This window comes from Geotrypetes seraphini, chromosome 10 (genome assembly GCF_902459505.1).
Source record: "Geotrypetes seraphini chromosome 10, aGeoSer1.1, whole genome shotgun sequence".
Lineage (NCBI taxonomy): Eukaryota > Metazoa > Chordata > Amphibia > Gymnophiona > Dermophiidae > Geotrypetes > Geotrypetes seraphini.
In genome coordinates, this window is record NC_047093.1 from 2,161,268 (window position 1) to 2,188,682 (window position 27,415).

Consider the following 27,415-nt stretch of genomic DNA (forward strand, 5'->3'; position numbering starts at 1 on the left):
CGAGCAACCACAGCTCTCCCACCAATCGCTGCTAGTGGAATCCTCCTTGAAAAAGGCTCACCCGTCCCGGGTCTCAGCAGCGGTACCCCCAGGCCGGGAAGGCCGAACCCTGGACAAGTTCGGCAGGAGACTATACCAAAACGCAATGATGGCCTCTAGGGTGCAAAGCTACACTTTCACCTTCACATCATACCTCAAACACCTCATTGGACTATTGAGAGCCTTTGAGACTGACCTACCGGCCTCCCGGCAGGAAACGTTCGGCCTGCTTTTAGAGTCCCTCTCCAACCTGCGCCTTCATCTATTCCACGCGGCCTACGATGGCTTCGAACTCTCCTCCAGAGAAGCAGCCTTCGCTATCGCCATGCGCCGACTAGCTTGGCTGCGCCTGGTCGACATGGACCCCAACTTACAGGACCGGTTAGCTAACCTCCCCTGCGTGGGAAAGGAATTGTTCGATAGAAACATAGAAACATAGAAACATAGAAATAGACGGCAGATAAGGGCCAAGGCCCATCCAGTCTGCCCACCCTAATGTCCCTCCCCTACCATTGCCCTGTGAATAGATCCCTCCTCTTCTTTTGCCCTGTGAATAGATCCCACGTGACGATCCCATCTGGCCTTAAAATCAGGCACGCTGCTGGCCTCGATCACATGTAGTGGAAGACTATTCCAGCGATCAACCACCCTTTCTGTGAAAAAGAATTTCCTGGTGTCAGCTCGTAGTTTCCCTCCCCTAATTTTCCACGGATGCCCTCTTGTTGTCGTGGGACCCTTGAAGAGGAAGATATCTTCCTCCGTCTCTATGCGGCCCGAGAGATACTTGAACGTCTCGATCATGTCCCCCCTCTCTCTGCGCTCCTCGAGTGAGTATAGCTGCAATTTGTTTAACCGTTCCTCGTATGGGAGATCCTTGAGTCCTGAGACCATCCGAGTGGCCATTCTCTGAACCGACTCCAGTCTCAGCACATCCTTACGATAATGCGGTCTCCAGAATTGCACACAGTATTCCAGGTGGGGCCTCACCATGGATCTATACAATGGCATAATGACTTCCGGCTTTCGGCTGACGAAGCCTCTGCGTATGCAACCCATGACTTGTCTTGCTTTGGATGAAGCTTGCTCCACTTGATTGGCAGCCTTCATGTCCTCACTGACGATCACCCCTAGGTCACGTTCTGCTTCAGTTCTTGTAAGGATCTCGCCATTTAGGGTGTAAGTCTTGCATGGATTTTGGCTGCCCAGGTGCATAACTTTGCATTTTTTGGCATTGAAGCTGAGTTGCCAGGACCTAGACCAGCGCTCCAGTAGGAGTAGGTCGTGCATCATGTTGTCGGGCATTGAAACATCATCTATTGTGCATTTGCCCACTACATTACTTAGTTTGGCGTCATCGGCGAATAATGTTATTTTACCCCTAAGCCCTTCTGCCAAGTCCCTTATAAAGATGTTGAATAGGATTGGGCCCAAGACCGAGCCCTGTGGCACTCCACTGATCACCTCCGTCATTTTAGAGGGTGTGCCGTTCACCACCACCCTTTGAAGCCTACCTCCAAGCCAGTTCCCAACCCATTTCGTCAATGTGTCACCTAATCCTATAGAACTCATCTTGTTCAGCAACCTGCGGTGTGGTACGCTATCAAATGCTTTGCTAAAGTCCAGGTACACGATGTCCAGGGACTCCCCAATATCTAGCTTCCCCGTCACCCAGTCAAAGAAGCTGATCAAGTTGGATTGGCACGATCTCCCTTTTGTAAATCCATGTTGACGGGGATCCCGTAGATTCTCCTCATCTAGGATCTTATCCAATTGGTGTTTTATCAGAGTTTCCATTAGTTTGCATACTATCGATGTTAGACTTACTGGTCTGTAGTTTGCTGTCTCCATCTTGGAGCCTTTCTTGTGGAGTGGAATGACGTTAGCCGTCCTCCAGTCCGACGGAACGCTGCCTTTGCTAAGGGAGAGGTTGAAGAGCTTGGACAGTGGCTCCGCCAGGACATCACACAGCTCCCTTAGCACCCTGGGGTGTAGGTTGTCAGGCCCCATTGCCTTGTTAACCTTGAGCCTAGATAGCTCACTGTAGACACTGCTTGGCGTAAACTCGAAGCTACTGAACGGATCAACTGAGTCAACCCTTGTCTGTAGCTGAGGGCCAAGCCCCGGCGCTTCTCGGGTGAAGACTGAGCTGAAGTATTCATTTAATAGTTGGGCTTTTTCCGAATCCTTTTCCACATAGTCTCCGTCTGGTTTCCTAAGACGTACAATCCCGCTTGAGTTTTTGCTTCGGTCACTGATATACCTAAAGAAGGATTTATCTCCCTTCTTGATGTTTTTTGCCAGAGACTCCTCCATGAGAAACTTAGCCTCCCTGACTGCCTTTTTGACGGCTTTTGATTTGGTCAAGTAGTCTGCTCTAGAGACCTGTTTCCCTGATTGTTTGTAAGAGATGAATGCTTTTTTCTTCTCCTTGATAAGGGCCGAGATCTCTGTAGTGAACCACTTCGGCTTATTGTTCCTTCGTTGTTTACTTACTAATTTAACATATCGAGGCGGCGACAAAACGCCTCTCCGAGCATGAACGCTCATTTACCTCCCTTGTCCGGCAAAAGCCCAAACCGCCAGCGCCCAGGCCATACAGGGCCCCTCCGCGCCGCTACCCACAAAAGTCCACCCCTGCTTTCTCGCGGCCCCCACCCAGACGTCCGCAAGCCCATCACAGGGCCATGCCCAAGTCCCAACCGCCCGCGACCACCAAACCATCCCCGTCCTTTTGACGGGACACGCGGAAGGGGGCGGGCCCCCTCCGCCATAGTCCCAGGCCGCCTTCCCATCGGAGGTCGACTCAAAGCCTTTTACCCTCGCTGGGAACAACTCACGACGGACGCATGGGTCCTTGGCGTGATCTCATCAGGGTACTCTCTCAACTTTCGGGCCATTCCCCCGGACAACCCCCCAAGGAATTGCCCTCCCAACAGGACTCAGCTACCTCTACTCCTCTCCGAAGCTCGAGACCTGCTTCGCCTGAGAGCAGTGGAGAAGGTCCCCCCCGACCAACGGGGGAAGGGCTTCTACTCCCGTTACTTTCTGGTACCGAAAAAAACGGGAGACCTACGCCCAATACTAGACTTGAGACGCCTCAACAAATTCCTGATACGGGAAAAGTTTCGGATGCTCTCACTACCAACACTCTACCCCCTGATCGACGAGGGCGACTGGCTCTGCTCCCTCGATCTCAAGGAGGCGTACACACATGTCCCAGTGCACCCCGCTCACCGCAAGTTTTTGCGTTTCCAAGTAGGAGACTGGCACCTACAATACCGAGTCCTCCCCTTCGGACTAGCATCATCACCTCGAGTCTTCACCAAGTGCCTCGTGGTGGTAGCAGCAACCTTACGCTCCCAGGGCCTCCAGGTATTCCCCTACCTGGACGACTGGCTAATCAAAGCCCCGTCCAAAGAAGGGGCTATCTCAGCGACCCAACAGACTATTACCTATCTACAAAGTCTGGGGTTCGAAATAAACTTCCCAAAATCTCAACTACGCCCCTCACAATCCCTACAGTTCATCGGGGCCACGCTGGACACGGTTCGCCTCCGTTCCTTCCTCCCCCCTCCGCGCCTGGAGGCGTTAGTAAGTCTGAGCCGAAGGATCTCTCGGCTGACCTCAGTATCAGCCCGACAGATGATGACCCTCCTGGGCCACATGGCCTCCACCGTCCATGTCACACCCTTCGCCCGCCTCCATCTGAGAATCCCTCAATGGACCCTGGCGTCTCAATGGCGTCAAGACCGGGACCCGATCGACCGCTCCGTGACAGTGACTCCTTCATTGCAACGATCGCTCCGCTGGTGGGCCGACTCTTCAAATCTTTCCAAAGGTTTGCTCTTCCTCACCCCACCCCACAGCAAGGTACTCACCACGGACTCGTCGGAGTACGCTTGGGGAGCCCATCTGGACGGCCTGCGCACCCAAGGAATGTGGTCAGCACAAGACCGCCGTTGCCACATCAACGTGCTAGAACTTCGGGCCATCTACCTCGCAGCAGTAGCCTTCCAACATCTGCTCCGCGACCGAGTGGTTCTCATCCGAACCGACAATCAAGTAGCGATGTACTACGTAAACAAACAAGGGGGCACAGGATCTTGGCCCCTTTGCCGGGAAGCCCTGCGCCTCTGGAAATGGGCAATCTCCAACAACACCTTCCTTCGGGCGGTGTACATACAAGGAGAACAAAACTGCCTGGCGGACAGACTCAGCCGCCTCCTCCAGCCACACGAGTGGTCACTACACTCTCAGGCCCTACGAGGAGTGTTCGAACGGTGGGGGACGCCTCAAATAGACCTGTTCGCGTCCCCTCACAATCACAAGCTGCCTCTCTTCTGCTCCCGGATATACTCCCCGGACCGGCTCGAGGCCGACGCCTTCCTCCTCGATTGGGAGGGAAGGTTCCTGTACGCGTTCCCGCCGTTCCCTCTGATACTGCGGACGCTTGTCCACCTGAAAACAGTACAAGCCACCCTGATCCTGATTGCCCCTCGCTGGCCACGCCAGCCGTGGTTTTCCCTTCTACTTCAACTCAGTGTCAGAGATCCACTGCCTCTGCCTCTGTTTCCCTCTCTACTGTCACAGGGTCAGGGTTCACTGTTACATCCCAATCTTCAATCTCTTCATCTGAATGCTTGGTTTCTCTCCCCCTGACTGCTCTCCCCGTGTCTCAATCAGTCAAGGAGATATTGGAGGCCTCTAGAAAAACCTCGACGAGAACCTGCTACTCCCAAAAGTGGACCAGATTCTCAACCTGGTGCTCCTCCCACAGCCAGGACCCGGTGTCGGTCCCCGTCCCCCTGGTCCTTGACTATCTACTTCAACTATCTCATTCCGGCCTAAAGACCAACTCCATTCGAGTACACCTCAGTGCGATTGCGGCCTTTCATCAGCCCCTGGAAGGGAAAGCCCTCTCGCTCCATCCCTTAGTCACTCGCTTCATGAAGGGCCTGCTGAACGTCCACCCCCCTCTCAAACCTCCCCCGGTGGTTTGGGACCTTAACGTGGTTCTGGCTCAACTAATGAAACCTCCATTTGAGCCCCTAGACAAATGCCATCCAAAATTCCTCACTTGGAAGGTAATTTTCCTACTTGCACTCACGTCCGCACGGCGGGTTAGTGAGCTACAAGCTCTGGTAGCGGACCCACCCTTCACGGTATTCCATCACGACAAGGTGGTACTCCGCACCCATCCAAAGTTCCTACCTAAAGTAGTGTCTGATTTCCATCTCAATCAGTCCATTGTCTTACCTGTGTTTTTTCCCAAGCCCCACTCTCACCCTGGAGAAGTGGCGCTCCACACTCTTGACTGCAAAAGAGCGTTGGCCTTTTACCTCCAACGCACTCTGCCACACCGGAAAGTCCCACAACTGTTTTTGTCCTTCGACCCAAACCGGTTAGGTCACCCAGTTTCCAAACGCACCTTGTCCAACTGGTTGGCCGATTGCATCTCCTTTTGCTACGCTCAGGCTGGTCTCGCGCTGCATGGTCGAGTAACGGGACACAAAGTCCGAGCGATGGCAGCCTCCGTAGCCTTCCTCAGGTCAACACCTATTGAGGAAATCTGCAAGGCTGCCACATGGTCTTCGGTTCATACCTTCACCTCCCACTACTGTCTGGACTCCCTGTCCAGAAGCGATGGCCGGTTCGGCCAATCGGTGTTGCGAAATCTATTTGCTTAAATTGCCAACTTCCCTCCATCCCTCTTCAGTAAGCTTGGAGGTCACCCACATGTGAGAATATCATGCCTGCTTGTCCTGGGATAAAGCACAGTTACTTACCGTAACAGGTGTTATCCAGGGACAGCAGGCATATATTCTCACAACCCACCCACCTCCCCGAGGTTGGCTTCTTGGCTAGTTAAGTGAACTGGAGACCACGAGGGGATGCACCCCCTAGTGGAGCAGGAAGGCACGCATGCGTGGAGCAGCAGAGCAAACTTAAATCTTCAATCAAGTTTGCTTGAAAATGCTTCCGCATCGGGGCTCCGTAGATGACGTCACCCACATGTGAGAATATATGCCTGCTGTCCCTGGATAACACCTGTTACGGTAAGTAACTGTGCTTTTTGTGAATCGGGTTGGTTAGCAGTGATCATTGCTAAACCTGTGAAAACAAGTTTAGCGACAATTACTGACTTTAGTGAATCTAGGCCATTATTCATTTATTGTGCCAGAGGAGTGATAAGGATCAGTCTTTGGTTAATAAAGGTTTTTGTTTCACCTTGTATCCCTGTCTGACTGTATTTTATGAAGGCATTGCTTCCCCACCACTCACACAATTGTCCTGGAAGAGCCAAAGAGAAATAGGATGTAAAGAGAGGAACTATAGAACTTTCATCCTTGAGAAAGGATAGGCTTTTGCCCATAATAAGAGATCACCAAATGGTATGTATATTCCTCTGGCAATTATTGAGGAGAACATCAAATTCTTATTCTGTGGGTTTTAGAAATTAATAAGCTGCCTTTTAGAGAGATTCATTAATGCAGAATATAAAAGTATGAAAACAGCAACATAAGAACATTAAGTACATATCATGATAGGATAAAAGCAGATTGCCCTCCTTCCATTACATTCATTAAAAAAGCAAAGTTTTCATGCTCTCCTAAACGTCATTGCACCAATTTTTAAATTCCATGCTTGCTGTTTAAATTGTTCATTATAGATGGTCAGGAGAAGGACAGGTGTCAGCGTATGGAAAGCTGAGGACTGGATTGTATGGAGATTGCGTCTTGTATTGGGGAAGAAAGTGTCCCGGGTGGCTGCACAGGTATCGGTCCTCTCAGTATTAGATTATGGTAGATATGCAGGTTTGGCAGGATGTTATCATCTCGTAGGTGGCACAGAATTGCAACTGCAAGAGTAATTTCATGAAAATCAAGATGGGTTCCTGCAAATTCACGGTTAGGAGGGCTTCATTGGCTTCAGATACATTTTTAACTATTTTGCCTTCCGTTTTTAAAGCATTAAATGATGAAGGATCTAAGTGTCGTGTGGAGTAGCTGAGAAGCTATATTTCAAGAAGACAGTTAAGATCTAGTCACAAGGGTATAATTTAGAGAACCATCACTTCCAGTGGACCAAGTTGAGAGCTGGGGCTTTTTCTAGAGCTGTTCGCATACTATGGAATACCCTACCAGAGTTGTTGAGTCAGGAAAGGAATTGATGGGGGGAGGGGGGGTAGAAGAAACTGAAGATGTGTATCTTCCCTAAATGAGGAGAGACTGGTGGGATCTTTGAAATCTGTATCTGCTGCTGCTTGGGGAGGGATATCATTTATGGGGTTAGGGAGTGCTTCTGTTCTTTTTATTTGGGGTTTTAATATTATTATTAACTACTTTACATGACTGCTATAACATGTAGGGAGTGTACAAGAATTTTAAATAAACCTGCTACATAGAAACAGTAAATCATAGTATTAAACATGACATTAAGCCCTGGATCCAAATGTTTTGAGAAAAAACCCCAAAACGTTTGCTTTCCAGATGTCAGTAAATTAGATTCTTCCCAGAGTTCTTGAGCCTAAGCATCCCACAGTAAGTATAGTGTGTAAACAAAAAAGGCCTGACCTGTGTTGAACTAAATGTGACATTGCCATCCAGATAGAGAGTAGTGTCAAACATCAGTGGAGAGCTGGGAGGGCTGCAGTTGTTTGGATAGTGGTAATTATCCAAGTGCTAACCAGATCCTTTACCAGGAAAAGTTAGGATAGTAATTCTTCTGAAGATATGTGCAGCAAGGAGTGCTGTAACTGTTTTGGATCAGTGGGTCCTAGAGGTTATTTGGAACAGCTATGCTCTCGTGTTTCCCCGGCCCTTACCAGATCATTTCCTCTCTTCTCCTTATCAGGCAACTTGAAAGAAGTGGGCTTTTCAGCAAAAGTTGCTGGACCTCAAAGCAATAGTCCCAGTGCTTCCTCAGGAGTTTCGTACTGGCAACTATTCAATTTACTTCATGGTACCCAAGGAAAAGGGGTCTTTTCGGCCCCTCTTGGATCTGAAAGGTGATAACAGGGCACTTTGGGTTCCGTCCTTTCGCATAGAGACCCTAAAATCTGTCATTCTTGCCATTCAGCCTGGGGAATTTCTGACTTCCTTCGATCTGACAGGGGCCTCCCATCAGCAATTCCTTTGCTATCTGATTTTGGGAAAGGACTATCAGTTTTGTGCGCTTCCTTTTGGTCTGGCAACGGCTCCACAGACTTTCACCAAGATTATGGTAGTGGTGGCGGCCTTGCGCAAGGAGGGCTTTCTGGTTTATCCCTTTCTGGATGACTGGTTGATTCGAGCAAAGTCCTTTCTAGAGAGCTCCCGGGTCACAACTCGGGTTGTGGAGTTTCTGCAGTCTCTGGGTTGGGTGGTCAATTTGTCCAAAAGCCGGTTGACTCCGTCTCAGCACTTGTAGTATCTCGGAGTTCTCTTCGACACCAGCTTGGGGAGAGTCTTCCTTCCCGAGGCCTGGGTATTGAAATTGCAGTCGCAGATTCGCTTTCTAATGGATTGTCATTGCCCTTGGGCTTAGGATTTTCTGCAGGTCTTGGGGTTGATGGTGGCCTTCCTAGAAGTGGTCAGGTGGGCTCAGGCTCTCCTTCTGCAATGGTCTCCGCAGTTTCATGATCTGGACTCCCCTGTCCCTCTTTGGGGGTTAGTTTGTCACAGCCTTCCAATCTGGTTCAAGGAGTGAGTCTAGATCAGATTCAGTTGGCTAGTGCTTCTCACGGATGCCAGTCTCCTCGGTTGGGGAGCTCAATGTCTCAGTTGCCCAGCTCAGGGCAGCTGGTCACCGGAGGAAGTGTCCTGGTCGATCAATATTCTGGAGACCAGAGCCATTTGGTTGGCGTTACTAGCTTTCCAGTCATTGCTGGAGGGCAAGTCAATTTGGGTTCTCTTGGACAATGCCACAGCGGTGTCTTATGTCAATCGTCGGGGGGGAGGGGGGTGACCAAGAGTCATCTGGTAGCGCAGGATAAATCTCTTCTCATGGAATGGGCATCTTCTGTACATTTCGGCTTCTCACATAGCAGGAGTGGACAATGTCCAGGTCGACTTATCAGTCGTCATGTGCTAGATCCCGGAGAGAGGCTCAAGGCATTCAAGTTGATTGTTCATGGCTGGGGCCATTACGTCTGCGAAACACGTTTCTGAACTGCAGGCCTTTTTGTGTAGGCCTTCCTTCCTGGAGTTCTCTAGGGAGTGGTTCGTGCTGCGGCTGGTTCCTTTCTTTCTTCCAAAGGTGGTTTTGCCTTTTCATGTTAACCAGTCTGTTGTCCTTCCGGTCTTGGGTAGTTGGGAGGGCTCTTTGGAGCAGAGACCATTGTGCAAATTGGATATCTGTAGTGTCCTTTGCACTTATATTCAGCGGACCCAGGAGTTTCGTCAGTAAGATCGTCTTTTTGTCCTGTTAGCAGGTCTTCGTAAAGGATAGTGCTTCTAAGGCTATGATTGCTTACCTTCTTCAGAAGAAGCCTGCTCCAGATTTTCTCAAAGCTCATTCCACTTGGGGTTAAGCGGTCTCTTGGGCTGAGAGTTCTCTTGTGCCTCCGGTGGATATCTGTAAAGCTACGGTTTGGTCTTCTCTCCATTGTTTTGTTCACCACTACCGTGTGGACGTTCAGGCGCATTAGGATATGGTGTTCAATGAGTGTGTCCTTTGGCGGCCCTTCTGGGGTCCCACCCAAGATGGGTACTACTTTAGTGCGTCCCATCCGGTCTGGAGGGATGCTAAAGAAGGAGAAATTAGATTCTTACCTGCTAATTTTCTTTCTTTTAAAAGACTCCACAGACTTCGCCCTGTCGTTTTTATTCAGTGTCTTTTCAAGAAGAGTATGTTTGTTTGTTTGTTTTGTGGTATCTTTTTGTTGGGGTTTAATAAGAGCAGCTGTGTTTTGGTTTGTCTGGCTTAGCTGATGAACTGTGGGGACATTTTTGAAGGTTCTTTTTCTCATCGGTATCCAACAGTGTTTTCCTTGTCCAATTAGAACAATTGCTTGATATTCTCTTTCGGGGTTTATAGTTGTTGTGTTTATAGTTCACAGTTCTTAAGGTTTAGTTAGTTCCTGCTTGGCTATTCGTTAGACTGATTGTAGATGGGACTGCACAGCCCACTTGTACTATAGCCAAAACTAAGTGTCTCAATCTCCACCTTCTGGCAGAGGAGTGTAAACCCATCCGTTCTATGCCGTTCTGGAGGGGCTAAAAGAAAGAAAATTAGCAGGTAAGAACCTAATTTCTCCATTTTCTGGATAAATGTCTGTGAATAAGGGACCCATATAATTAACTTTACCTTATTGAGGTAAAAGCTCTGGTTCTCATCTTCAGAAGTTTAAGCACCCTATAAGAAGATATTATTGATAAAACTTTAGATAGCAGGAAAGCCTGACCCATTAAGGGCCTTAACAACAACAGTAAAAATCAGCCAAGCAGTGGGGTTTTGAATTAGAGAATGACATGGTGACTGTTACCCACGGTTAGCTGAGGGTAACCTGCTGAAATGGGGGGGGGGGGACTGGTTGCCGCAGGTATGGGGCCAAGGCCATTCACCACCCCATGGAGCAGTGAAAGGCCTTGTCCCCGCACTAAAGTGCTGCGTTGCTTCCTTTCCCAGCCCTCCTCACGATCGCACACTCCCTTCCGCTGGTGGCAAAACAAAATCTGGCTATCTCTTCCCTTTGTCTAGCCACCTCCCTCCCTTCCTCTCATCTTCACAGGCGCTGATCAGAATTTTATCTTCTTTCTGAGGTGTCTGGACATGGTAAACCATTCTCACAAGTCCTGTGCTTGACTGCCCTAAAGCTTCTCCTCTGACGCACTTCCTGTTTGCATCAGAGGAGAAGCTTTGGGGCAGTCGTGCGGGACTTGAGAGACTATTGCTGCGTCCGGACACCCAGAAAGAAAAAAGTCTGAAGAGCACCTGAGAAGGTGATGGGAAGGTGGTCTGATGAATGGAAGAGGTTGAGTGGCGCTGAAGGGAACTGGAAGGAAAGGGGAGAGCAGATGCTGGTTGGAAGGGGATAATGAGAGAGGGGAACAGACACTGAAATTGGAGAGAGAGGGAACAGACACTAGAAGGAAGTGGGGAGGAGAGAAAGGGGAGCAGACGCTGGATGGGAGGGGGAAGAGAGGGGAGCAGACACTGGATGGGAGAGGATAGAGAGGGGATCAGAATCTGGAAGGAAGTGGAGAGGAGAGAGTGAGCACATACTGGGTGGAAGGAGGGGATAAAGAAAAAGAGCACATGTTGGATTGGGGTAAGAGGTTAGATCTAGTGAGATACTGGAAGGGGTGAGGGAAAAGGGTGGCAAGATGTAAGTAGCCACAATGAAAGGGAAATTGAGGACTGGAAAGTAAGAAGACGAGAGGTAGAAAACAAATTGAGAAAGAAGAACAGGAAAGGGAGAGGAGAGAGAGATACCAGAGCATTGGTAGAGACATAGAAATAGATCAGATACCATAAGGAAGAGGCAGAGAGAAGGCAGACAGTGGATGGAAGAAAGAGAATGATGAGAAGATGAGGAAAGTGGAAACCACACAACAAAGATAGAAAAAAAATTATTTATTTTTGCTTTACGATAAAGTACCGTATTTCCCCGAAAATAAGAGACTGTCTTATATTAATTTTGAGCCCCAAAAAGGCACTAGGTCTTATTTTTGGTTAGGTCTAATTTTTTTTATGTACAATGATCATCTCTCTCTTCTTCTCCTCCACCCCAATTCTTCCTATTTCCTTTCTCTCTTCCACATGTGCAGCATCTTTCCTCCCCTCTCACCCATCCCCTTGTGCAGCAGAACCCTTGCAGCTTCTATCCCTCCCTCCCATCCCTTGTGCAGCAGAACCCTTGCAGCTTCTATTCCTCCCTCCCATCCCCCCCAGCCGCATGCACTCCCCCTTCCATCTCTCCCCCGCCAACTGCGAGACCGAAATACTTTGTAACAAACGGCAACGTCGGCAGCAATCTAGACAGGCTGCTTTGCAGCTTTCTCCCGCCCAGGCTTTACTACCGCATCACTGATGTCATCAGCAACGCAGCACATGGAACGCCCGAGAGAAGGTCATGAAGCAGCCTATCTAGATTGCTGCCGACGTTGCCGTTTGTTACAAGGTATTTCGGTCTCGCAATTGGCGGGGGAGAGATGGAAGGGTCAGCAGGGGGAGCAGGGTGGGAGAAGTGCTGCCGCTGGCGACTAGGGCTTATTTTTGGGGGTATGGCTTATATTAAGACTTACCCTGAAAATCATGCTAGGGCTTATTTTCAGGGTAGGTCTTATTTTCAGGGAAACACGGTAGTATTGCTGTAGGATAAAGTAGCATTGTAGCTGTGATCAGTATAAAACTATTCGAGGCTTGTATGGATGGGATCAGATGGTTTACGGCAGGGGTCTCAAAGTCCCTCCTCGAGGGCCACAATCCAGTCGGGTTTTCAGGATTTCCCCAATGAATATGCATGAGATCGATGTGCATGCACTGCTTTCAGTGCATATTCATCAGGGAAATCCTGAAAACCCGATTGGATTGCGGCCCTCGAGGAGGGACTTTGAGATCCCTGGTTTACGGGGACTGAGTGCACAGGGGCGAAGACGGGGACAAATTTTTTCTCCATTGTCATTCTCTATTTTGAATAACTTGCAATACTTTTAGTAGCTGCACTGATAAAACCCACACAAACAGCAGTACAGTAATATAGTTTAAGTAGTGGGGAGTAGGGTTATGGATTGAAGTCTGTATTAAAAAGGTGGGTTTTCAGTCTACTAAACAAGGGACGGGGCGTGAAGGACGCCACTGCTATGCTTCCCTCTTTCGCAGTGTGTTCACATTTTTCCAGCCTTTCTTCTAATTACTAGAGGTGTGCATTTTTATATTACTGTAATATGTGCACACTTACAAAATGATCCAAATGAGAAAACAAAACACCCCTCCCCAAATCGGACATAACCAAATGAAATTTTTTTGCTCATGTTCACATACTGTTTTTCTTTCCATGAAATCAGTTCCTGAGTAATCCATCTCTCTCCTTTCTCCTACATCCCCATCTTGTGGTTTGTTTGTTTTTTTTCCACTATCAGCGTTAAATCACATTTCTGCTTTTCTGTTATGGTCTCCTCTTGATCAAGTGCTGTGCCAGCATTTTGTTGGTCTTCCTGATTCAGCATTTCCTAGCTTTGCTTTCACTGCTTAAGTTAAATATCTTGCAGTATTTAAACTCTTTATGCTACAGTATGTACAAATGCATTTATGACTTGTGCTTGTCACTCATAATCTCAGATTCTGAGCCTTGCAGTGAATCGTTTCCTTGCAGTAACAAACTTGCCTCTCGTGTCAAAGAGCTCTTAGGAGCAAACTAAAACTATCTAACTTGTCTTTCCTGATAATATATTGCATTGCACAACTTCTGTCTGCTTTCTGTTATAACTTGAGACACCCTAAAGAAGATGCCATATAAACAAATACAAACTTTCTCCCCTACCTACTGAATGCTAAGTCTCATGTGAACTCACTTTCTGTTGAAGAAGAGAGCAGTGTCTGAAATTTCATTCACTCTGTAGCTGACTGGTAGAGCAGAGGCTGCAGGAAGCTGATCCTTGATCTTCCTCATCTCCCAAACACCCAGATGGTGTTCAGAGGATGGGGGTGTGCAGAATGTTTATGAGAGAGGGTGAATCCAAACACCAAATGTAGCACATTGCTTTGTAAGGTGAGGAAGAGATTAATGATTTTGATGAAATGGAGAATATGGTAGTTCAGAAATTGCTTGCTCTACTGTACTCTCTTCTCTTATGATGTAGGTGAAGCGGGAGCCAGGGGAGAATGGTACCAGCCTGACAGATGAGGAGCTGGTCACCATGTCTGTACGAGAACTGAACCAGCATTTGCGGGGACTGTCCAAGGAGGAAATCATCCAATTGAAACAGCGCCGGCGCACATTGAAAAACCGTGGTTATGCAGCCAGCTGTCGAGTGAAAAGGGTAACGCAGAAGGAGGAGCTAGAGAAACAGAAGGCTGAGCTGCAGCAGGAGGTAGAGAAACTGGCTTCTGAGAATGCCAGCATGAAAGTAGAACTTGATACACTGCGCTCTAAATATGAAGCTCTCCAGAACTTTGCTAGAACTGTGGCCCGCAGCCCTGTAGTCCCTGTGCGGGGACCTATCATTCCTGCCAAAGTTGCCACTACAAGCGTAATCACAATAGTGAAATCCAAAACAGATGCGAGATCATAGTAGGGGGGCACAGTTTGCAGGATTGGCCAGGCTTGTCTGTACATCGCCTTTATGAACAATGTGATTCTTATATTCCCCAAAGCACAAGAGCTCCACTTAAGGACTGCGCTGAGATACCACTGCTACAAGCCCACTCTCCATACAGCCAAATCTTTTGCTTCCTGCTTAATATAAGCAGTTGGATATCCAACTGAGCTGGATTCCAGATCTCACAATGGGCACTTGAAAGTCTGAGAAATTGCTTGCTTCTACATCTTCCTTCAGTAGTAAACAAAAATGAGGTTGGGTACTCCTCTGGAAGGTCTTGAGTCATCTCTTGGGAGTAGGAGGATTGTGGTGTAACGCTTTGCCTAAAGAAGACCAAAATCTCTGTTCCGTATTTCAAGGTAGTCAAGAAAATCCATCAGTTCATTATGGTATTTATTTTGAGATGTGTATTAGTGATCATTTGCCTCCTTTTATAAAGATGTTCATTTTGAAATGGATTAAATTACAGAAACTCTCTGCAACTGAGCGGCACTTTCTCCATGATCTTCCACCTGTCTCCACATTCCAAGTAACTTACAGGCAGGAGGGACAAGGCATTTAGAGATTCAGCATTATTTTGAAAAGTTGAAACAAAAAAGTACTATTTGCCACTTTGTTTGCAATTCTAAAGCGTCACTGAGCCTTGCAGTGAGCTCTAGGTGTGCACCAGTGTGATGACATACACTTTCATGATTTGGGGAGAGGGTACTTTCCCCTCCATGGACTTAGCACAGTGAATGAGCCCCACTGTGAGGTATCTCCAGAAGAGCCCCAATTCCTGATACAGGCAGTCCCTGAGTTACAGACGCCCGATTTAAGTACGACTTGTACTTAAGACAGTGGTTGTGGCTTCATTTGATTTCATTGAGCAGTATTTCCAGTGGCATAGACTCCTATACTTCTCCTGTAGCAGATTCAGGAATGATGCATGGCCACATTAAGAACAGTGTGTGGTTGTGCAGGCTGTACCTTAGATCTGGTAGGGAAAGTTGGCCCTTTTGTCAGCTGGGAGCAGAGATAAGCAGCAAGAATCTGAAAATCTACAAGTTCTGAGTTACATACAAATCTGACTGAAGAACAGCTTTAAAAATGTAACTCGTTCTTAACCCGGGGACTGCCTGTACTGAAATTTTCACAGATGAAGCCAGTTTTCAACCTGCAAAGTATGGTGGAAAGGAAAGGAGTCTTTGAAGCCTTTCTCTGCTTATTCTGCTCAGTCACTTGCAGGTACGGCCTGTTCCAGAGGAACACACCTACTTCATCCCTTAGTCTTGGGATTCCTAACCTTAAAACGTTTTGGTTATTAGCTAAAGCTCTTAATCTCAAATGTCTTCTGTCTAAATTAGCATCCTAGTCACCTGTCAGGGAACGGTCTCCTCTCTCAGGTACTACTGAATCTACTGAGTTACTGGGTAGGCCTATTTGACGGGAAGACTGAAACTTCTAGTTCAGTCATTCTGGTATTTGTAACCTAGGTCCAGGATCTCTGAAATGCCTCCCTTCCCCCCTGCTGTTCTCTCCTTTTTTTTCCTGTACCAGAGCACTTGGGAGCTGGTATTTCCCCCTTGTGCTTCCAATGGGTTTCTGGTAGCATGTCCAGTTTAATTTGCATTTTCTATGGTAGATGCCCCATAATGCACTGGTGCACCAGATCCCCCAACAAGTGTATTTCTGGGGATGGGGGAGAGTTTGGGGGAAATACCAAAAATGAGTTTGTTTCTTTAAAAAAAAAAAAAAGGCTTCTGCTTCCTGTTGACCTAGGGCAAGGTGAAAATGTGTGCTAAAATTTTAGTGCATATTTCTTTAACACCTGCTTTAAATAAAGGTAACTGACAATGCAGTAAGCAGTTTAATGCTCCTCCTTATATAAAAATGTAAGCTAAATGTAGTAACTGTTAACTTCCTTGGTCAGTGGCGGAAGTTAAGTCTAACTGTTGAGTTATAGAAATTGGAGCGTCCCTGGTCCAGCTCCTGACTTTGCTGCAGGATGCCCTCCCCATCCACTAACACCCTCCTCCAACCCAGAGTCCTATCCTATTCGTGGCACAACTTAACTGTCACTCATCTTCTCATTAATACAGTGAGTAGGTGAATTGGTAGAGGGGGGAATAAGGATAGATTCCCTGATTTGAGTACCCTAGTGCTTAGCCTGTTTGAGTTGTTGTTTTTTTTTTTCCAGGTTAGAAATTTAACTTCTGAGCTAATGGTAGTAGTTTTAGGACTATTGTTAATCCAGGGTGATGTGCCAGTGTAGTCTACAAACCTGGGGTTTCTGGGTGTACTGATCCAATCTGGGCTTAAATCCAGAATCGCTACAACTACAACTCTAGGTCTGGGATCACGCTGGCACTGTACCTTGTAAATGTGAGCTAATTTTACCTCTGACTTGGGCATTAACTGGTGTGCTTTTAAAGTCTAAAATGTGAGCTTTCCGAGCTTAAAAGTGTCTCCTTAATTCTAGCACCTTTATTAAATCATGAGTAAAGTTTAACTTAAAAAAAAGGTGTTAACTGAGAAACTCATCCTGTTTCATTCTTTAAGGAGAGAGGGAGGAATTTGAGTAGAAATAGGCGCAGCTACTCACCCTTAAGCTTTGCATTAAAGAATGCTGGTGTAGATAGACACTAAAGAATGACACGGGATGATTTCCTACGGTTATCTGTGGGGACAGGAATAAATTCTGTCCCCATGTCATTCTCTAATAGAGCAGGCAAAACAGAAGAGCCCCTCGTCTTGGGATACAGGCAAAAACAACACAAAAAGACATGTTGGATGTCTTAAATAACCAAAATGGATCTTTATTCAAAACAGTAAATTCCTTATTCAAAATATTAAGTCCCAACAAGGATCCTAGTTTCGGCGTTTAGAAGACGTCTTCTTCAGGGGACACTTATTCAGGAGACACTTTGCTGAATCAGCTCAGCATGATTTTTCTGCTCATGCAGTCATTATGTATTCGCATTGTCTTCAGCAAAGTGTCTCCTGAAGAAGGCGTCTTCTGAACGCCGAAACTTGGATCTTTGTTGGGATTTATTGTTTTGAATAAGGAATTTACTGTTTTGAATAAAGATCCATTTTGGTTGTTTAACACATCCCCCTTGTCTTTCCTTGTTGGGTTTTTTTATTCTCTAATAGAGCATCATAATACAGTGGCCCTTTAAGGTTATTTATTTATTTATTTAAAACATTTGTAATCCACTTTCTCCGTAGTGACTCACAGTTTAACATACATAGCTTCAGACACATACAAGCAGTTGAAAATTAGGGATCAAAATTACTAATAATACATTATAACGGTCTTAAAAGAGGTAAACATCATTTTCAAAGAGGCAAAGTGCTAACCATGGTAAGCCTGAGCAAACATATAGGTTTTGAGTAATTTTTCTAAATTGCAACAAATTTCTAAAAAACCTCAAACTGCCATTCATGGCATTCCATAACACTGGCCCAGTAGTTGAGAAACAAGACTTTTTAGTTTGCACACATTGGACACTGTTCGTTTTCCTTGTATCAAGTAATCAACGATTTTCAGATCTCATTGCTCTTGAAGGACTGTGCATTTGGCCAAATAATTTGGCAAGGTGTCATAAACACCCTGTTGGACAAGTTTTAAGATCTTAAATTGAACACGAAATAATATTGGCAGCCAATGTAATTTCCTTAAGATGGGAGAAATGTGTTTTGACTTAATTCTGGATGTTACCAAAATCAATATACAGTACTGCATTTTGAAACTTGTAAGCTGCTTTCTCTGTAATTTTCTCTGTACACTTTAAAAATCCTCTAGCTGATGGATCATGTTTTGATTGGTTTAATTTGTGATTTGGGGTTATATTTGTGCATACTATGACAGGAATGAGCATCACTCCGACAGTATGATCTCAGTCTCTTAAATTTACTACTGGCACTCACCATGAAGCTTGCATCATCCCAAAGAGAGCAGTGTTTTGCTTTATAGTTCCTTGTGAAATCTGGTTCCCTTCTTGTGTAAAATCTTCAGCTCTTGTTAACAAGCTCTCTTGCCACTTATAAGCTCTCTTTTAAGAGATGGATTGATGTATGTTTGGATAGTACTTTGAAACCTCTCATAGTCTTAAGACCATTTTGGACTCCTTCAGTTCTGGATGTCAAGCTTCTTCATGTGTTCTGTGGTCTCCAGGTTCCTTGCTGGAGAGCCACTATGGCTGTTCTCATGGAATCTGTGTCTCTCTTCCAAGCTGGCTGTCCTTATCGACAGGGGGTTCTTCCTTGCAGAAGACACTCGTTTCTCCATAGTGGAAACTTCAGTATAGTAGTGGATTCCAGCTGGACTTGGGGAGCCTGAATGTGAAGCTCCTGTTTGTGTAAATCCAGGATCCCTATGGTCTACGGTACCAGCTTTGTTTGAGTACGTTTGAAATGGAATATGCTTCCTGTTCAGTTTTTGTATACACAGCACTGACCTTTGTAACTTCACCAACCACTTTCAGATACATCCTGCATATCAGTCTTACAGCAGCAGTGAGAAAGCTATGGAAGGGATGGATGGGCCCCTTTAAACTTCTAGATTGAAAATTTCCAAATGTAAACTAAATTTTGAATAATATGCTGACATTTTCAGACCAGTGTGCTCTGGCTGCTAAAAAGGCAAGTAGAACATTAGGGATTATCCAGAAAGGTGTAGAGAAGAAATCTGGAAATATTGTTCTTCATCTGTATCAGTCCCTGGCACATCTGCACCTTGAGGACTCACTCGCAAATATATAGTGCAACTGGAGAAGGTAGAGATGAGATGGAACACCTCCCTTTTGAAGACAGGCTAAAGAGATTAGGGCTCTTCAGCTTGGAGAAAAGATGACCGAGAGGAGATACCATATAAGGTTATAAAAGGTGATCACTGGACGTAAAAAAAAAAAACTGGAAGAAAAAAAAATAGAGATTTTAATGAATTCTTTAAGAACAATTTGCAATTCTGTTACATCCCTTCTGGATTCCATATGCTAGGTGTTCAATCCCAACCCACAATCCGGGAGTTGCAGAAATCCACAAACTTTTCTGAGCACATGCTCCACCCCCCTAGCCTGAGAGCTAGCAAACATATAATCCATGCAGAAGTATCTGGCAGTTGCTCTGCTTCATTTTCTTATTTTTTTGCTTAAAAGTTTATTTCTCGGTGGCTTCAGTGCCTTGAGACCCCTTCCCGGTGGTCTCCTGTTGGAGAAAAGGATGCAGTCCAGAAGTGCCGGATTGCAGCTTTACAGAGAAACTCTGGTGGATCTGTGGACCCAGCCTACTGTGTGCCACCCTTCTTAGAATACTGAGTCCCTTTTCTTGAGAGTCTGCTTGCCGGTGACCCTGTCACAGGTTTTAAGCGCAGGCTATGTGCGTTTGGAGGGAAACCCACCCGGGTTTCAAGGCGCAGGCTGCCTTTCCCACCCCAGACCATGTGGCAGAGGATCAGTGGAGGCAGAGGTTATAGTTGGTGTCTAGCCAGCTGGCAGTCCGAAGATCTACAACTCTGAGCATTTGGTGCTGTTTCTGAGGCAGAAAAGTCATTTTTCTCCACTCTGCTGCTTTTAAAATCGCTGACAGGAAAGGAACTTTGGGGGTGGCTTGTGAAGAGTTTTAAATCATGTTTTTCATAGTTTCTGAGAGTAGAGGTCAGGTCTCTTACCTCCCCAGACCTCAAATCGCTATTTTTTTTTTTTTTTTTTTTCAGGGGAGGGGATGTATGCTGTTTTTGGCATGAAATCGCTGATGGCGGCTATCTTGGATTTTTATTTATCTTTTTTTTTCAAAGTTTTGTTTCTGCCTCAAAACTCCTTGATTTGTCTAAAAATCGTTTGGGATGGACTCCCCACCCCTAATCTGCTGGATATGTGCAGTGATTGTGCCAGATGGCAATTCACCCGATAGTATGACACAGGACCTACATTTGTTGGATATTTGGTCCTCGACCTGGCAGCTGGGCTTCAACGCTAAGAAATGCAAGATCATACACCTCGGCAGCAGAAATCCGTGCAGAACTTACACCTTGAATGGTGAGACCTTAGCTAGAACTTCAACAGAACGAGATTTGGGGGTGAACATCAGCGCAGACATGAAAACTGCTGATCATGTGGAGAAGGCTTCATCTAAGGCAAGACAGTTGTTAGGTTGCATCCGCATGCGTTTCGTCAGCCGGAAGCCTAAAGTCATAATGCCATTATACAGAACCATGGTGAGGCCTCATTTGGAATACTGTGTGCAATTCTGTAGGCCACTCTACTGAAAAGATGTGCTGAGAGTAGAGTCAGTGCAACGGATGGCCACCAGGATGGTCTCGGGGCTCAAGAATCTATCGTACGAGGAAAGGCTGAAAAGTTTGCGGCTGTACTCACTCGAGGAACGTAGGGAGAGGAGACATGATCGAGACTTTTAAGTATATTACCGGCCGTATCGAGATGGAAGAAGAGATTCTCTTTCTCAAAGGACCCTCAGCCACAAGAGGGCATCCGCTCAAACTCAGGGGTGGAAAATTTCATGGCGACACCAGGAAATATTTCTTCACTGAGAGAGTGGTTGATCCTTGGAACGAGCTCCCGGTGCAGGTGATCGAGGCAAACAGCATGCAAGAATTTAAGAGCAAATGGGATGCCCATGTGGGATCCCTTAGAGCACAGGTGTCAAAGTCAGTCCTCGAAGGCCGCAATCCAGTCTGGTTTTCAGGATTTCCCCAATGAATATGCATTGAAAGCAGTGCATGCAAATAGATCTCATGCATATTCATTGGGGAAATCTTGAAAACCTGACTGGACTGCGGCCCTTGAGGACTGACTTTGACACCCCTGCCTTAGAGGTTTAAGCCAAGGGAACCTGTCACCAGGAGTGGGATCCCTAGGATAGTAGACTTGGGGGTAGGTCAGTAGAGTGCGCAGACCTGATGGGCTATGGCCCTTATCTGCCGTCATCTTCTATGTTTCTATGTTTAGATCCAGTACCAAGCGAACATTCGGGTTCATACAGATACTCTGTTTATTTTATCGTTCCTAAGAGAGAATCAACAGATTGGAGATCGATTCTGATTTTGCAGCACTTCCATCCGGCTCTCAAGCTTCCTCGGTTCTGGATGGAGACTTGATTGATCCTTACAGCAATGGCTCCGGGGGAATTTGTGGTCTCCTTGGATCTTAAGAAGGCAAATTTGCACATTCCCATTTTTCCAGATTACCGCAAGTTTCTGCGATTTTCATGTGCTGGATCTGCATTGTCAGTTTTCGGTCCTGCCCTTTGGGCTGGTGACAGCACCCCAGACCTTCACCAAAGTGATGGTGGTAGTAGCGGCTTCTCTGAGAAAGATGGAGTTGCAGGCTCATCCTTATCCTGCCGCCTGGCTGCTCAGAGAGCCCTCAGAAAAGGGTGCACTACGGTAGCGACATTGCTTCGCATGTTGGAGGACCTGAGTTGAATTGTGAATCTTAACCCCCCCTTCCAAAAAAAAAAAAAAACCCCTTCTGATGCCCACTCAGTCGCTGGAATAGTCTATATGGCAGCGGGCCATGTTTACCTCTGAGCACAGATTTCAGAGATATTGAAGATGGCGCCCCTTCGGCATGAGATGTCCTACAGAGTTTGGGTTCCAGGATTACCAAGCTGGATGCGGTTCCTCTTCAGAATGCGTCCTCTTCAGAATGCCTTCCTCTCTCACTGGGACCCCCACTGAGATGTTTTAGAGCTGAGTCTTCCATGAACTCTGGAGGCCAGAGTTTGTATGACTTGGTGGCTTCAACCTCAATCACTCTGCCAGAGCGTTCCATTAAGCATTGCCTCGATTGTAGTAACCACGGATGTCAGCCTTTATAGCTGGGAGGGGCTCACTACAGTCGTCGTCCTTTTCAGGACTATTGGACTCCATCACCACAGAAGTGGTCGATCATTGATGGCAGTGGTCTCTGTTAATCGTCAGAGAGGAGCCAAGACCTCTCCCTTGGTTCAGGAGGCTTAACTTCTTTCCCTTGGGCCGGAAAGATTTCCTCATCCATCAATCTAGAGTTTTGGGTGAGTGGATTCTAGGCGCTGTAGGCATTTGGGCAATTGTGAGGCACTGGGGGCAGCCCCGCCTCGACCTCATGGCCACAGCGCAAAGCAAGATGGCTCCACACTTCTTCAATTGCAGATCCGGCTCAGAAGCAAGAGACTTGATGCTGTTGAGCAACTGTGGCCTCCGGAGGTTCTTCTATCTGTTTTTCTGCCTTGGCCACTGATTGGCCGGGTCCTTCGGAGTATTGCAACTCACACCAGCCACGTCATTCTGGTGGCGCCTGATTTGCATAGAAGGCCATGGTGTGTGGATCTGATGCAGCTGCGGGTAGCATACAATCTACACCTGAGTGTCTTTCTGACTTTCTCTTCCAGAACCAGTTGCCATGACTGATCCGGGTCATTTTGCTCTTATGGCTTAGCTCTTGAGCGCTCAGCCTTAAAAAAAAAATAGAATAATAAAGGCTATTCGGAGCTTGTCATAGCTAAAGCTTCTTAGGTCTACCAAGTCGTCCACGGTGTCTGGTTATGCTAAGGTGTAGAAGACCTTTCGAGCGCTGGAGTGACCAAGAACGGAGGACCCTTATTTGGCTCAGGTGTCACAGGTCCTTGCTTTCTCCAAGCGGGCCTAAATAAAGGCCTCAAGATGGCGTCTCTGTGGCTCCCAGTGGCCGGTCTATCTGGTTTTAGATCCCAGGATTGTCTGTTCTCTTTGGCGTTTCATCCGGATGTTACTTGGTTTTTACAGCAAGATCTTCGGGTCTGACCACCCGTTAAGAATCCGCTTCCAGCCTGGGACCTTAATGTGGTGCTGTCTGGTTTTGCCAGTGTTCCTTTTGAACCATTGAGAGATGCTTCTCTCTGGGATTTAACTCTCCAGACTATTTTTTCTGGTTGCTTTCTCTTGGGACTGTGGAGTTTCAGAATGGTAGGCATTGTCATGTCGATACCCTTTGCTCCGAGATCCTGAGAGCAGACAGTTCCTTCCTTTTTGATGAAGGTGGTTTTGGCTTTCCATGTCCATCCGGAAGTGTGTTTTCCAGTTGTTCAGCTAACGGGTTCCAATCTCAGGATTGTCTGCTAAAGAACTTGGATGTGCGCAGGGTGCTCCTGCATTAATGGCGGGTCTCTAAAGGGTTTCGCTTTCTGACCATCTATTTGTGGTGGCTCATTTTATTATGCGGGGTTCTCCCGCTTCTAAGGCTACGATTTCTAGGTGGATTCGTAGAGCCATTTCGTCCACTTACATTCTTGTGGAGCAACTGTCCCATATTTATGTTAAGGCGCTTTCTACCATGAGTGTAGCTTCTTCGTGGGCAGAAGCTAGATCTGTTTCTCCTGAAGAAATTTGCAGAGCGGCGACATGATCTTCTCTTCACACGTTTGCCAAGTTCTACAAAGTGGATGTTGCTGCCAGACAGGACTCTGCCTTTAGGTCCTTGGTCTTAAGGGCTGGCGCAGCAAGCCCACCCTAGCTTTCTTGGGGGACTGCTTTTGTATGTCTCTGTGGTCTAGAATGTCTCATCTATTGCACTGGAAAAGGAGATTATGTACTTGCCCTGGTAAGCTCTTTTCCAGTAGATAGGTGAAACATTCTAGACCCCACACCCAGTCTTTGCTGTGCCTGTTTCAGATTCTGATTTCAGTCTCCTTCTGTTTATCCAATCTGTTTCTTGGAGACCAGTCAACCTTTTGGGGGTTAAGAAGGAGTACTTCTGAACTCCTTTGATGCCTTTGTTGGCGGTTAACGGTATTGTTTAGTTGTGTGAGCAGAACAATAATTTAACTTGTTGTTACAGGTGCCTCTGCTTCACAGATGGGTGTGGCTCTCTATGCTTGGGTACTGACTAGAGAATGACACGGTGAATGCTACCTGCTGAAACGGGGCCGAAAAAAAAATGGTCGCCGCAGGGACAAGGAGAAGGCCATTCACCGCCCATGGAGCGGTGAATGGTCTAGTCCCTGTAATTAATTGAGGATCGCACTGAAGATTGCACGGTCCAGCAGCCCCCTCCCTCCCAATCATAGAAACATAGAAATAGACGGCAGATAAGGGCCACGGCCCATCTAGTCTGCCCACCCCAATAACCCTCCCTACCTGACTCTGCGAATAGATCCCACATGTCTATCCCATTTGGCCTTAAAATCTGGCACGCTGCTGGCCTCAATTACCTGAAGTGGAAGACTGTTCCAGCGATCAACCACCCTTTCAGTGAAGAAGAACTTCCTAGTGTCACCGTGCAGTTTCTCGCCCCTGATTTTCCACGGATGCCCCCTTGTTGCTGCGGGACCCTTGAAAAAGAAGATATCTTCTTCCACCTCGATGCGGCCCATGAGATACTTGAATGTCTCGATCATATCTCCCCTGTCTCTATGTTTCTCGAGTGAGTAGAGCTGTAACATCCCTAGCCGCTCCTCGTATGGGAGATCCTTGAGTCCCGAGACCATCCGGGTGGCCATTCTCTGGACCGATTCCAGTCTCAGCACATCCTTACGGTAATGCGGCCTCCAGAATTGCACACAGTACTCCAGGTGCGGTCTCACCATGGATCTATACAACGGCATAATGACTTCAGGTTTACGGCTGACGAAACTCCTGCGTATGCAACCTATGATTTGCCTTGCTTTGGAGGAAGCTTGCTCCACTTGATTTGCAGTCTTCATGTCTTCACTGACCCCTAAGTCTCGTTCTGCTTCAGTTCTTGTTAGGATCTCGCCATTAAGGGTATAAGTCTTGCATGGATTTTGGCTGCCCAGGTGCATGACTTTGCATTTTTTGGCATTAAAACTGAGTTGCCAGGACCTAGACCAGCGCTCCAGTAGAAGTAGGTCATGCATCATGTCGTCTGGCATTGAATTATTGTCATGATCCGGGCATCTCCCTCCCTCCTTCCCTTCCCCTTCCCTGGCTTACTTTAATTTTCATCTTAACAAGCCACCAGAGCCTTAAAGTCGCGTGCGGCTGCCGGAAAGTCCTCTGACGCAACTTCCTGTTTCAGTTGCGGCAGAGGAGGACTTTCCAGTAGCTGCACGTGACTCCAAGGCTCCGGCGGCTTGTTAAGATGAAAATTTAAAGTAAGCCTGCAAAGATAAGGGGAAGGAAGGGAGGGAGGGGGCTGCTGGATCGGGTGGAGAGGAACAGACTTTGTACTCGGTGAGGACTATATATGGAGGTGGGGATGGGGACTGAGCTCGCGGTGATGGGATGGGGACGAGCGGACAGGGCGGATGTGTCATTCTCTAGTACTGACTGCTAGAGAGCGCTAAACTAGCCTGTGATGTACTCTGGAAGCAGAGTAAAAAAACCTGGAATGAATTTCTTCTGCAGCTCACGCGAATAGTGGGAAATAACCTATGGTCTAGAATGTCTCACCTGTCTACTGGAAAAGAGCTTACCAGGGTAAGTACATAATGTCCTTTTTGTTGTTATGAACAGTTAAAATGCACATTGCCTTTAGAACAGGGGTTTCAAAGTCCCTCCTCGAAGGCCACAATCCAGTTGGGTTTTCAGGATTTCCCCAATGAATATGCATGAGATCTATTAGCATACAATGAAAGCAGTGCATGCAAATAGATCTCATGCATATTCATTGGGGAAATCCTGAAAACCCAACTGGATTGTGGCCCTCGAGGAGGAACTTTGACATCCCTGCTTTAGAAGCATAGAAGAATCATCGTCAACTGAATCTAATTATAGGCTGTAAGATGAGACCTGGTCAGGACGCACAAGGCTTCTCATTCGGAACCTCTTTCCAGACCTTCTAAATTTACATTACACAGAAACTCCGTAGCACGGCTTCTGCATTCTGTTAAGAGGCTAGTAGAAATACAAGATTTATTTTCAAAATGTTTCATTCACAGAAGCTAAGTTGAGAGATCTGTCTGGTCCTTCTCCATTCATACTGAATCTCTGGAGTGTACCATCTGACCCTGAGACTCTCAGCACTGTGTTGGCGTGAATCTGGGAGGTTTCTGCTTTTACAGTTATATTTATTTGGCTGGTTTTATTGCCATGAAAGGTGATTTTTCTTCCTCCTTTTGACTCTTCAGTGCATTGAAGTAGGATTTTCTAATGCCCTTTTTGGGAAGATGCTGAGGGACCCTGGAGTATCTGAGAAGAGGGCAGTCTGTAACTGTCTGTGCTGCTGCTACCACTGGACTCATACTGCCAAAGGTGGTTTTGCTGCTGAGTTTACCTCTTATTCCTGTTGGTTTTCATAGCAAGAATATTTGCTAGTATGGTGCACTTATGGTCCTGTTTTTCTTTAGCATATACTGTTTGTTGTGTGTGGTTTTGTGCTTCTGCACATTGTCGTTTCTTGCTGCTTCTGTTGATGTGGATATGAATTAGTGTGGCAGAGCAGTGAGAGGAATTTAAGCTTAAAAGTGAGACATTATTCTAAAGCAAATTTTCACTTAATAGATTTTCAAAACATTTAGAAATGCATTTCTGAAAGTTCAGCGTGACAAGTTATGGATTAGCAAAAGCGGTTTACAAATATTTATGTGAAGAAGTCATTGTGTCCTGTTGGCAGCTGAGGTTATGACCGCACCTGCGCATACACTCACACTCAGAACCTGCCAAGTAGAGAACAGTATTTTAGGATGTTTGAATAAGGAACTACTTTATTTGTAGTGATAATTACTACAAATGATGTCACATAGGGTATAATCTGTTCGCCTTGTTTTCTCTCTTTGAAGAGCACTGAAATGTAGGAATGCATGCTCAGTATAAATATGCAAGCACTTAGAATTGGGGCCCAGAGAGCAGCTGGCTGAGGGAGCCCTGGTTTACTGTATTGCAGCTATGAACTTGCAGTTGGTTTTCCTAAAGAATTTGAAAGTATAAGATCTAAGCCAGGATGCACATAACACTCCCAAGTCCAGCATGACCATACATGCAGCTCAGAAATCTAATCTAATCTTCTATTTGTGAGTCGCACAAACCTATACAAGCAATCTAACGTGGAACCCCCAACAACTTGCACAAACTGCTTTCTGAGCAGGGATGGGAAGAAAATGAGAGTTTTCTGTGTTGGTGGGTGTAGACTTGCCTTTGTGACTAGGAGTGGGAGGTGCTGAATGTGTGTGCTGGTGAACATTGCCCTCCGTGTGTGCTTAGGGAACAGCAGCGC

The 27,415-nt window shown here is 46.6% G+C and overlaps 1 protein-coding gene across 5 annotated transcripts in view; it reads left to right on the top strand.

Annotated features, from left to right (window-relative positions):
• The window catches only part of LOC117368010 (transcription factor MafG), a 147,523-nt gene that overhangs the window by 25,953 nt on the left and 94,155 nt on the right, over positions 1 to 27,415 (top strand). For 2 of the 5 annotated variants that reach the window (XR_004540891.1, XM_033961218.1), the window contains exon 3: positions 6,710 to 6,814. The exons of 1 other annotated variant lie outside the window; for it this stretch is intronic. Coding sequence is in view for 3 of the 4 variants with exons in the window: in XM_033961218.1 (XP_033817109.1) it covers positions 6,710 to 6,814 (105 nt within the window). In the remaining variant the exon portion in view is untranslated. Of the gene's footprint in view, positions 1 to 6,709; positions 6,815 to 13,823; positions 17,065 to 27,415 lie in introns of those variants that run through there. 2 more of the 5 variants (XM_033961223.1, XM_033961224.1) reach the window with 2 other exon arrangements.